At 39.1% G+C, this 11,726-nt stretch overlaps 1 protein-coding gene across 2 annotated transcripts in view; it reads left to right on the forward strand.

Moving 5' to 3' along the window:
- otud5a (OTU deubiquitinase 5a) overlaps positions 1–1,393 on the forward strand; it is a 32,385-nt gene extending 30,992 nt beyond the window's left edge. For both annotated transcript variants that reach the window (XM_061985482.2, XM_072915925.1), the window contains exon 9: positions 206–1,393. In XM_061985482.2, the coding sequence (XP_061841466.1) occupies positions 206–342 (137 nt within the window). In that variant the 3' untranslated portion in view covers positions 343–1,393. The remainder of the gene's footprint in view (positions 1–205) is intronic.
- The last annotated feature ends 10,333 nt before the right edge of the window (positions 1,394–11,726 follow it).

Consider the following 11,726-nt stretch of genomic DNA (forward strand, 5'->3'; position numbering starts at 1 on the left):
CTGAGACAGTCCTGTATATATAGTTACTTTACATGCAGTCGGCTTTTGGACAAATATTTTTAGCCCAATGCGGCCCGCAGGTCAAAAAGTTTGGACACCCCTGGTTTAAGGTCTTCTGTGACCGCTGTGGGCGTGTCATCTAAACTCTGTGTGTGTGTGTCTCTGTGTGTGTGTGTGTGTCTCTCTGTATGTGCGCGCGCTGAAGGTTTGACCGACTGGGAGGACGACGAGATCCTGGCGTCGGTCCTGGCCGTGTCCCAGCAGGAATATTTGGACAGCATCAAACATCAGGGTGGTGCCGTGCAGCATCGAGAGCGTGAAGCGTCACCTGACAGCAGCTGATGGACACAACACACGCACGCGTGACCTATGACCCCGACCCCACTCGTCACCTCCGACCCCTCAGAAGACCGCCAGGGATACATTCGACCCGAAAGAAAGAAACGCAGTCTCTCCCTCCTCGTCCCTCCATTCCTTCTCTCCGTCGCCATCATGGATCCTCCCAGCTTGTCTTGGTTTTACGAGCCACCCGCCAACCCCACGCTAGCCGACCGCGCCATTTACGATTGCCGATCACTTTGTCGAAGGAACCGCTCCGTCGGCGAATACGCGTCACACGTTGCGTCCGTGATGGGTGTGGTCACATGACCTCGCCTTCAATCATATTTATTTATTCTGGTTTGCACATGTGCAGTGAAAGCGCTATATTCACACACGTTTCCGCGGCCTTAGCCGCTAGCAGTTAGCCGGGACAAAGGGAACTTCATACCAGGTTAAAATGTTCGCGCGAAACGATCGAACGCCTTCGTAAAAATGTGGAAATACTTTTTACCGAGTTAGCGTAAGCACTCCGCTTATGGGCTTGTTGAGGTCACATCCTGGCGGCCTTCAGTGCTAATCGCTATCGACCACGCAGCACAATGGCGTGTGAGTGAGGCTAACCCAAAAGAAAAGACAGCGGCGAGTCCGACGCCACATGCTATGTTAGCATGTTGTCAACGCTAACGCCTGAAGTCTTACTGTCGTACAATTGAGAAGTACTTCCTGTCTTCAGCCAGTGTGTTTACGTTCCATCGTCCGCTTTGAGACTTTTTTTTTTTTTTTTTAATATATAACATCTAGCTCTTCCTCTTCTTACCGCCTTCATCATCATCATCATCATCGCCACAGACTTCTTAGCAGCATGTTTGATCACGACCAATATCGCCATGGAGACAAAAGCGACAAACAAAAAAAACGAAGAAAAAAAACGTAGAGAATTGTCATACTTATCCTCTTGATGATTGATTATTGTTGTTATTATTATTAATAATATAAGTTTGTTTTATTTCATCGCTTGGGATGAAAATATTTTTTTTCTTGGAATAAAAAGAGGAAAATGTTTCGGACAAGACGTGCCGAGTGGTCTTTAAAAAGTGACGACGTCGAACTTGTTTTGTGACGAAGCGCTCGGAGTTGAGGTCCGCACACTGAAAAATTAAAGCATGCGGGGGCCATTTTCATATATATTTTTTATCTTTAGGGCTCCCCTAAAATCCCGAAAAGGTCCCATTAGTCAGATATATATTTTTTTATTCAATGCTTGAATCTCCAGATCAGCGATGCCCAAAATGGGCAATTTGGCTCGTCGTGTCATTTTGTTTGGCCGGGGTGGCTACCAAGTTGAATACATATCACTGTTACCATGTTTCCATTTACAGTAAGGCACTGTGAAAACAGTAATTGTAGATTTTACGGTAAAAATAACAGTGCGACAGTTTTTCAATTTATAGTGATGCACTGTATTGCATAGATTATACAGATTTTTTTTTTTTTATAGCAGCTCACTCACCAAGATTTTTACGTAAAAACAGTGGTACAGTTTTTCATGATTTGTGTACTTTTTTGATAATATGAGCACATAATTTACTTATATGACCCAATCCAGACAACCTATCCTAGTCATGGGGCAGGAAAAAAAAAGTCAACACACAAAAACAAACCGCTCACTGAAATTTCTGGATGTTATAAGAAAAAACTGTCCCATCACCATAACTAATTAAATCCATTCCTAGGCATGAAAATGCAAAATCCTCCACACATGTCCATGTTTAACTTTTAGCTGATTAAATACAAAACTTTAAAGAGGTCGTCAAAGAAGTAAAACAATTTGGAGTTGATCTTTTAATTATTCATAATAACCAATCAATTATATTAGTATAGTATGTAAACACACACACATATATACATATATATATATATATATATATATATATATATATATATTACACACACACACACACACACACACATACATACACTGTAAATATTGGTTTCATTTTGAAAGCAAGTTACCCGTCAAATTGTGCACTGAGTTACGGCCCAGGCCTGGTGGGAGTCTCGTATGAGGGGTTGAGATCTTGGCCACAGTTTCTCTCTCTCCCTTGTGTGTGTTTGCAGGTTCCGCACCTGCAGCTGGTTGGGCCTCATCAGCAAGAATGGATATCAGCTGGGACCTCAATCCTGTTTTCTTGCACTATTAAACCGTCGTACTCTTTTTTTGTTTTGTTTGTTTTGTTATATGAAATATTATTTTGTGCACGTTTACTTTCAAGCTTGTATCCCCCTTTGTCATAAAAACTCCATAAATGATTTTTACGGTAAAACAACAAACAACAACTGGTAGCTCAGTCGCCAACATTTTATCGTAAATAAAAACAACTGTGGTATCGTTTTTTTAAACTTAAAAATTAAAATCCCCAGTAAACAAAAACAGATCAAAACGGAAGTTTAGTTTCATCTTCTGACACCGGAAAATGTTATTTTTCAAAGTAAAAGTGGGTATACTACGTTACCCGTGTGCCTGATTTTGGAGCCCTGCATAAATTATTTAAGACGTGGCACGGGGACGGACGTCTACAGAAACCCCTACGCACATATCACACGTAAGTGAAGTGAAGGCAAAAAAAGATTTGATCGAGCTTTTTACAATAATATAGTGCAGTATTTTGCTCACAGGCCCTACTTTAACTTAATAAGGGAGCTATTAATATGCTATGTTGCATGTGACGTCACATCCGTTTATCTTAATTCACACGATGGTCAAGCAGCTTGAGCGTAGTGTAACATTTGATTTGGTATGTTATTCTTATTTATGTATGAAAAGTAATTTGTGTTAGGCACGAGTTATGTGTACATATTAACGGGTCACATTCCTATTATTTTCAGGTAACACATTTGGTGTATTGTGATTTATTTGATTTTATACGGTCCCGTAATTTGGTCCTTACCTGTTGTTTCCGTGTGCCCGAATAGGGAACGGACAAGGGAGGAGCCAGAGAGAGCGTGCTGTGTCGTCAAGCGTTTCTTGACGCTGTGGTACTTCTAGCAAGGAAGAGAACAAAACTACCCTCTAAACAACTCGACTGTGACCCGCCTTTAACCCACGGCCGTCGAAGTGGGTGAGAGACCAAATAATAGGGTGACAGTAGCATTAAAACAAGTGAATGTAGAGTTTGGACAGAAAATGTCGTATTGCTGTACTGTTATTGGGTATTCCAGTCGTTCAAATAGAGCAATAGGAAAGCGCTTTCATAGGCCCCGTTTACACTAAGTCGCTTAACCCCTTAAATTAATAATTATTTAGCCTAAGCCCCCGTTTAAACCAGCTTTTAAGGTGCCCCCCTTTTCGGACAAATTTTTACACAAGTAAGTCAGCCGTGTATTTCTTGAATCTCCGGCACTTAGCTTTGTATGGACTCATTGATCCTTTACAAACTGAGTTCGGAGAGAAAGTGACGCCAGAAAGACCACGCCCACACAAGAGGTGACATCAGAAAGAATGCGCCACAGCCATCTTCACAGTAAAGCGGTTTCGTAACTCTGAGCTAACCACTGGAAATATGAAGGCGAGTCATCCAGACATGCCGTGTTTCTCCTACATGTACATGGAAATCACACATGAATACCAAAAGAGAAAGCGATTGCAGCTATTTGAGATACAACACTTCTCAGACGGCAAGAGAGCTTTCCAATGTGTTTCTATTTGGCAAAAAACTGTCCATTTGTCGAAGGAGAGACAACGAGAATGCGAGCTCCGCTGGATGTGATAAAAAAGGTAGCGTGTGCTTTGTAGTACCTGGCCGTCAAGGGAACACGGCGAATGCATTTGGACTGGCAAAGCAGACGGTATCAGTTATTGTCCGCCATGTATGTCGCCGACTCGACGTCTAGGTCCAGAGTGTATAAAGTCACCAAAAAGGAATGGACAATGAAGGTGAAGGCAAAAGAGTGAGGAGTGTCCTGACCAGATATCTAGATCCCTAGTTTGATTGATGTAAAATGTACTTTATCACATAACCTTAGGCCCCATATACACTAAGCCGGATAAGGTTATCCAGGGTAAATCCCACCTAACCTTATCCTTGTCCACATACACACAATGGTCGTTTAAGACCCCCTCCGTCTGCCGGCGCAATGCGACCTAATACGCATGCGCGATAAATGTGCACGTCATAGTCACCTCCAGTGTTGCTTTGTGTGCAAGTTCTTAAATTTAACTTATCTGAACAATATCCAGGGTTGTGGTATTTCAATTAACTGGAATCCAGTGTGCTGTGGGGCCCTATTGTAGGGAATCACACCTGACACATCATAAATTAATCACATCTTTATTAGACACGTAAACAATGTGATAAAAAGAACATTTTACATCAATCAAACTAGGGATCTAGATATCTGGTCAGGACACTCACTCTTTTGCCTTCACCTTCATTATCCATTCGTTTTTGGTGACTTTATATACTCAGGACCTGGACGTTGAGTCGGCGACATACATGGTGGACAAAAACTGATACAGTCTGCTTTGCCAGTCCAAATGCATTCAATGTTTTCCGTATAGCTTAACCTCGACGGCCAGGTAATACAAAGCATACGCTACCTTTTTTATCACATCCACGGGAGCTCGCATTCTCGTTGTCTCTCCTTCGACAAATGGACAAGGTTTTTTGCTAAGTAGAATCACAGCTGACCTGGACAATCGAAAGTTCTCTTGCCGTCTGAGCAGTGTTGTATCCCAAATAGCTGCAATCGCTTTTTCTTAAGGTATTCATGTGTGATTTCCACAAGCGTCTGTACAGACGGAAGGAGAAACACGGGCATGTCTGGATGACTCGCCTTCATATTTCCAGTGGTTAGCTCTGAGTTACGAAACCGCTCTATTATGAAGCTGGCTGTGGTGTGTTCTTTCTGATGTCACTTCCTGTGTGGGGCACGGTCTTTCTGGCGTCACGTCCTCTCCGAACTCAGTTTGTAAACGATCAATGTGTCCATACAAAGCTAAGAGCCGGAGATTCAAGAAATACACGGCGCACTTACCCGTGTAAAAATTTGTCCGAGAAGGGGAACCTTAAACGATAGTTTAGTGTGGCTAAAACGGGGCTTAGGCTAAATAATTAGTTGTTTAAAGGGTTATCCGGCTTAGTGTAGACATAGCCTAGAGTCCCTAAATTAGTGATTCATAAAGGTAATAAAGTCAGGGGAATAACGAAAGTGCGTCGAAGGAAATGGCTCTTAAAAATGTCACTTTCATCTTGTGGAATACAATCGGACCATGCTCGTGTCTGTAGCGATCACTTTGTAAAAATGATTGTTCAAACATTTGTTCAATAAACTTTCTGTGATGCAGTCGAGCTTATTCTATATTACTAGTGTTTGAGAGCAGAAATAAACGTTAAGAAAGGACAATAGATCGCATTAGTTTGTGTTCTTTTGTGGTTGCTATGCCTAAATATAACTACAAAGACCTGCTTGTGCAAATAAACTAACGTCATGTTAAGTCATAGTTAAGTCATAGTTAAGTTAAAGTACCACTGATAGTCACACACACACTAGGTGTGGTAAAATTACTCTCTGCGTTTGACCCATTTCGTTCACCCCCTGGAGCAGTGAGCAGCAGCGGTGGCCGCGCTCGGGGATCATATTGGTGATTTAACCCCCAATTCCAACCCTTGATGCTGAGTGCCAAGCAGGGAGGTAATGGGTCCCATTTTTATAGTAATTAATATTGAGATTGTTAGTCCATTCCACTGTGTTTTTGTTGTCGATTTTCATAACAGAAACTAAAAGCTTAGTGCTTTATTCATCATTTCTTTTTATTCCTTTCATGTAAATGCTTATATATACAAGCCACGTACAGTTCATCACACTTTCATTGTTTTTTTTTGTTTCTTACACATTTCTATGATCAGAAAGGAGCAGATCGAAGAATAATATTTGACACGGATGACCACATTATAGCGTCTTTGGTGATATTTGTTAGCCTCAAGAAAATATCCTTAATCGTAGATGAATACATCTCTCGTAGGCTCAACTAGCAAACATTGCTGAACAACACGGACATATATAGCTAAATAATGAGACAAAATATGAACTTCACAGCATAAGAACAACTGCAGACATGGACTGTAGATGACAAGACTAATATTTGTAGCAGGAAAACAACTGCAAACAAACGTATCCTTTTTCTCATTATCATAGCAGCACGGCACTCGTCGTGTCAATCAAATACGTCACTTAGCGATGCACGAAGAAGTCCAAATTGATCTCTCACCGATTAATGCATGAATTGTAGACCCCTCAGATGTAAAGACATGATGTGCCTCTTTTTTTCTCTAAATAGGGACGGCGTGGCGCAGTGGGAGAGTGGCTGTGCGCGACCCGAGGGTCCCTGGTTCAATCCCCACCTAGTACCAACCTCGTCATGTCCGTTGTGTCCTGAGCAAGACACTTCACCCTTGCTCCTGATGGGTGCTGGTTAGCGCCTTGCATGGCAGCTCCCTCCATCAGTGTGTGAATGTGTGTGTGAATGGGTAAATGTGGAAGTAGTGTCAAAGCGCTTTGAGTACCTTGAAGGTAGAAAAGCGCTATACAAGTACAACCCATTTATCATTTATTTATTTAAATATCGAAAGTGTCAAACGAAGTGAAGTTGTGGCGAGGATAAAATGGTTTAAATCATTAAAAGTTTTTTCTTAAGAGTGTATTAATTCACTCCATCCCATTTTAAGTATTTGTTTTTTTCATGATCGCTTATATATTTGCCTCTAAACCTTTCAAAATGTGCCCAAATCTGCATTGATGCTGGTAAATAAACAGCAGCCTAATGGGACCCTAGACCAGTGTTTTTCAACCACTGTGCCGCGGCACACTAGTGTGCCATGAGATATTGTCTGGCGTGCCGTGGGAAATGATGCAACTTCACCTAATTGGTCCAAAAAATATTATTTGCAAATCAACAATTATAATCTGCAAATAATGTGCCGTTGTCTAGTGCCTGTGCTGTATAGAGCTCATGGAACCATGTAATACTCCATATCAGTAGGTGGCAGCAGGTAATTGCTTTGTAGAAGTCGGAAGGAGTCTATGATTGTTTGTCGTGATCCCAATATGCAGAGCACAGCGGGAGACGGTGTGCAGATAAAAAGGTATGTAACACTCAAGTCAAAAATGAACAAAACGGAAAGGAAAAGGCAATGAAGCATAGGGATGGCTATGCAAAACGAAAGGATGTATTTTTTATTTATTTTTGTCATGAAAAAATACAATCATGTGTGCTTCCGGACTGTATCCCTGCAGACTGTATTGATCTATATTGATATATAATGTACCAGAAATATTAACAGAAAGAAACAACCCTTTTGTATGAATGAGTGTAAATGAGTATAAATGGGCGAGGGAGGTTTTTTGGATTGGTGCACTAATTGTCAGTGTATCTTGTGTTTTTTATGTTCATTTAATAAAAAAAAAAAAAAAAAAGGTTTTTATTTTTTTTTTTTTTTATTTTCTCGTGCGGCCCGGTACCAATCGATCCACGGACCGGTACCGGGGCGCGGCCCGGTGGTTGGGGACCACTGCCCTAGACCATCGCCTGAAACCCCTCTTGGTCAGGTGATTGCAACCCACATATACTTCCGGTTTCGCTGTCGGAATATGGAAAAAAACATTATTTTCGTCTGTTTTTTCTATTTCTGACATGTGCGTAGATACTTTTGCAGATGTCAGTTTTTGTTGTGTCATGTCCAAAATAATTTATATGTCGGGCTCCAAAGACATTTTAGCCAATCACACAGCTACCGTAAAATGCCCGCTTTTACTTTGAAAAATAAAATATTCCGGTGTCAAAATATGAAAAAAACATCCGTTTTGATCTGTTTTGCCGTTTCTATTTACCAGGGTTTAAAATGTTAGTTATATGAAATATAAAACGAAAATCATATTATTCTTGCTCTTTGACACCAAAACAGTTAATTTTTTTTTTTTTAATTCAAATAAACCAAGCGTCTTTCGTTTTTCAATATGCTTTGACGAAAAGACAATCCAATGACCAGTGTTGGGACTAATGCGTTACAAAGTAACGCGTTACTGTAACGCCGTTAGTTTCGGCGGTAACTAGTAATCTAACGCGTTATTTTTTATATTCAGTAACTCAGTTACCGTTACTACGTGATGCGTTACTGCGTTATTTTGCGTTATTTTTTATGTAGTATCGGCTAGAAACTGGGGATCTGAGTGCGTTTTATGGCAGCGAAGCAGAGACGTGCTTCTGATTCTTCCTCTGCGCTCTCTGTGTGTGTGCGTGGGTGTGGGGAGGGGAGGGGTGTGCGCAATACGACATAAACCGTTGGCCAACAAAAAAGTAACCACAGAACACTATGACTATACGGTATAGTGTTCTGTGGTTACTTTTTGGTTGGCCAAGCGGACGTGACGACAGGCTGTCCTCACTCAGATCCGCACGGACCGGGAGGGGGCGTGACTTAAGTCCGGCTGGAAATCGAGATCAATTTGGAGAATGGTTGTCCCAGGGGAGAGGCACTGAAATTCGGGAGGGTTGGCAAGTATGAGATATTCTCACTTCTTTTCTTTTGTCGAGCACAAAGAAAAGAACATTTTAGTTCAATGTAAGTTGTGTTTTGGATCTACTGCCCAAAACAACAATTCAAATCTGCCTGGTTAGGCTCTGTGTATGTCACGTGTGCCTTCCTTACGTGAAGCCAGCTTTACAGCTATGTTGTTGATTGATTGATTGATTGAAACTTTTATTAGTAGATTGCGTACAATTGACCACTAAATGGTAACACCCAAATAAGTTTTTTAACTTGTTTAAGTCGGGGTCCACTTAAATTGATTCATGATACAGATATATACTATCAAATATATACTAACATCATAATACAGTCATCACACATGATAATCATCAGGGTATATACATTGAATTATTTACATTATTTACAATCCGGGGTGTGGGATATGGAGGGGGGGGGTGTTAGGTTTGGTTGGTATCAACACTTAAGTCATCAACAATTGCATCATCAGAGAAATGGACATTGAAACAGTGTAGGACTGACTTGGTAGGATATGTACAGCAAGTAGTGGACATAGAGAGAGAGATCAGAAAGTAAAAGAAAACATGTCTACATTTGATTATTTACAATCCGAAGAGGTATTATGTGGAAGGGAGGGTGTTAGTTTAGGGTTGTAGTTGCCTGGAGGTGTTCTTTTAGTGCGGTTTTGAAGGAGGATAGAGATGCCCTTTATTTTACACCTGTTGGGAGTGGATTCCATATTGATGTGGCATAGAAAGAGAATGAGTTAAGACCTTTGTTAGTTCGGAATCTGGGTTTAACGTGGTTAGTGTTAGTGTTAGTGTTATTATGCTGTTTGTTACTTATGTATGTTATGTTGCAGCTATTTAAAATAGTTTTGTCAATTTGTTCTGGCCTGAAATAAATTGGCCCTTTGAAACATATCTTTGTCTTTGTGTGTTGTATGTAGACCACATTGCTTAGCAGAGTTCAGTGATGCAAATGTATGTCAAGTTGATCAACAGATTGTATTATTCTCCAGTGCAATAACAGTACTGAAATGAAGGCTAAAAGGGCATTAATGGGAGCTTTAAAAAAAAAAAAGTAGAAGAAGTAACTAAATAGTTACTTTTCACAGTAACGCATTACTTTTTGGTGTAAGTAACTGAGTTAGTAACTGAGTTACTTTTGAAATAAAGTAACTAGTAACTGTAACTAGTTACTGGTTTTCAGTAACTAATCCAACACTGCCAATGACCAAAACATACTGATGAAAGGTGTTCCGTGTTTTTTCCCCAGGGAGTAGGCAATCTTAATTCAAGATGAAAGGCTCCCCGGTTCGGATTCGGATTTAGGGATCTTTGAAGGGAGCCGGATCTCGAGGAGCCCTTCCTATCAAAGGGCTGTTCAAAAGAATGGCACTTTATCATCGGTCATTTTTTAACTGTTTTGTTTTTTGTTTTTCTATCAAGGAAGCAGTCACGAGCATCAGTTATATTTAATTTACGCAAATATTAAACTGTTGGTGGGAATTATTCTGAAATATTGGATATATATACTTTATATATATTTTAACAGTTTTCATTTTATATATTCCATAAGGCGGTGCCATATTTCCATGCTTTGACAGTGACATTGGTCCGTGTACCTTCCATTCATTCTATTTCCAATTCTGAAACACAAATCAAAAACCAAAATTAGGGCCGTTTTTCGATTTTTATTACATATGGCAGATTTTAAAACAAACAAAAAAGGGTTGATTTTCATTAAAATAATGCCATAAAATTGGATTTTGTGCTGTTTTCCTTTTATGGATTTTTATTTTCCAAATAAACACAAAAATCGAATATATGTTAATCCAAAATGCAAAAATGCGTGGTTATCTGTGTGATGACAAATTGAACCGGAAGCAGTATTTTAGCTTTTCTTTTGCGCTTAGCATGTTTTTAGCAGGAGTCCTATTGTCGTTTTAAAAACGTGCCATTAAATAGTTGTCCAACTTCCGTTTCAGAAATGAAAATAGAAAAAATGTCCCAAAATTATTTTTTGATTTGCATTTAAGAATTGGAAATGGAATGAACGGAAGATACACGGACCGACATCACAAGTCTCAATTTTCCCTTGCCTAAATTGTTTTTCTATTTCATCAAAATAGAAAAAGAGATACACAGTGTAAAACAACAAGTCATTAATAAATATTAAGAATGTATAAGTAAAACCACAATAACAATTAGAACATAAAAATTGGACTACAATGTTGTACGACCATAGCTGATGTGTGTACACCTGAACTACTCCAGATTTTAAAATAATGAACCTGAAAAAATAATAAAAATATGAATAAATACAATTAATAAAATCACCTAAAATTTTTTTGTATTTTAACGAAATAGGGAAAAAATATACTGTGTAAAAAAATAAGTAATTAATAGATATTAAGAACGTACATGTAAAACCACAATAACAATTAGAACATACAAATGTGACTACAAAATTGTACGACCATAGCTGATGTGTGTATGCCTGAACTACTCCAGATTTGAGAATAATAAACCTGAAAAAATTATAAAAATAAAAATAAATACAATTAATAAAATCACCTAAAAAATGTTTGTATTTTAACAAAATAGGAAAAAAATACACAATGTAAAAAAATAAGTCATTAATAAATATTAATAACGTATAAGTAAAACCACAATAACAATTACAACATAAAAATGTGACTACAAAATTGTACGACCATAGCTGATGTGTGTACGCCTGAACTACTCTAAATTTTAGAATGATGAACCCGAAAAAATAATAAAAATACAAATAATAAAATCACCTAAAAAATGTTGTATTTTAACAAAATTGGGGAAAAAAATACACTATGTAAAAAAT

This window comes from Nerophis lumbriciformis, linkage group LG23, assembly GCF_033978685.3.
Source record: "Nerophis lumbriciformis linkage group LG23, RoL_Nlum_v2.1, whole genome shotgun sequence".
Classification (NCBI taxonomy): Eukaryota; Metazoa; Chordata; class Actinopteri; order Syngnathiformes; family Syngnathidae; genus Nerophis; species Nerophis lumbriciformis.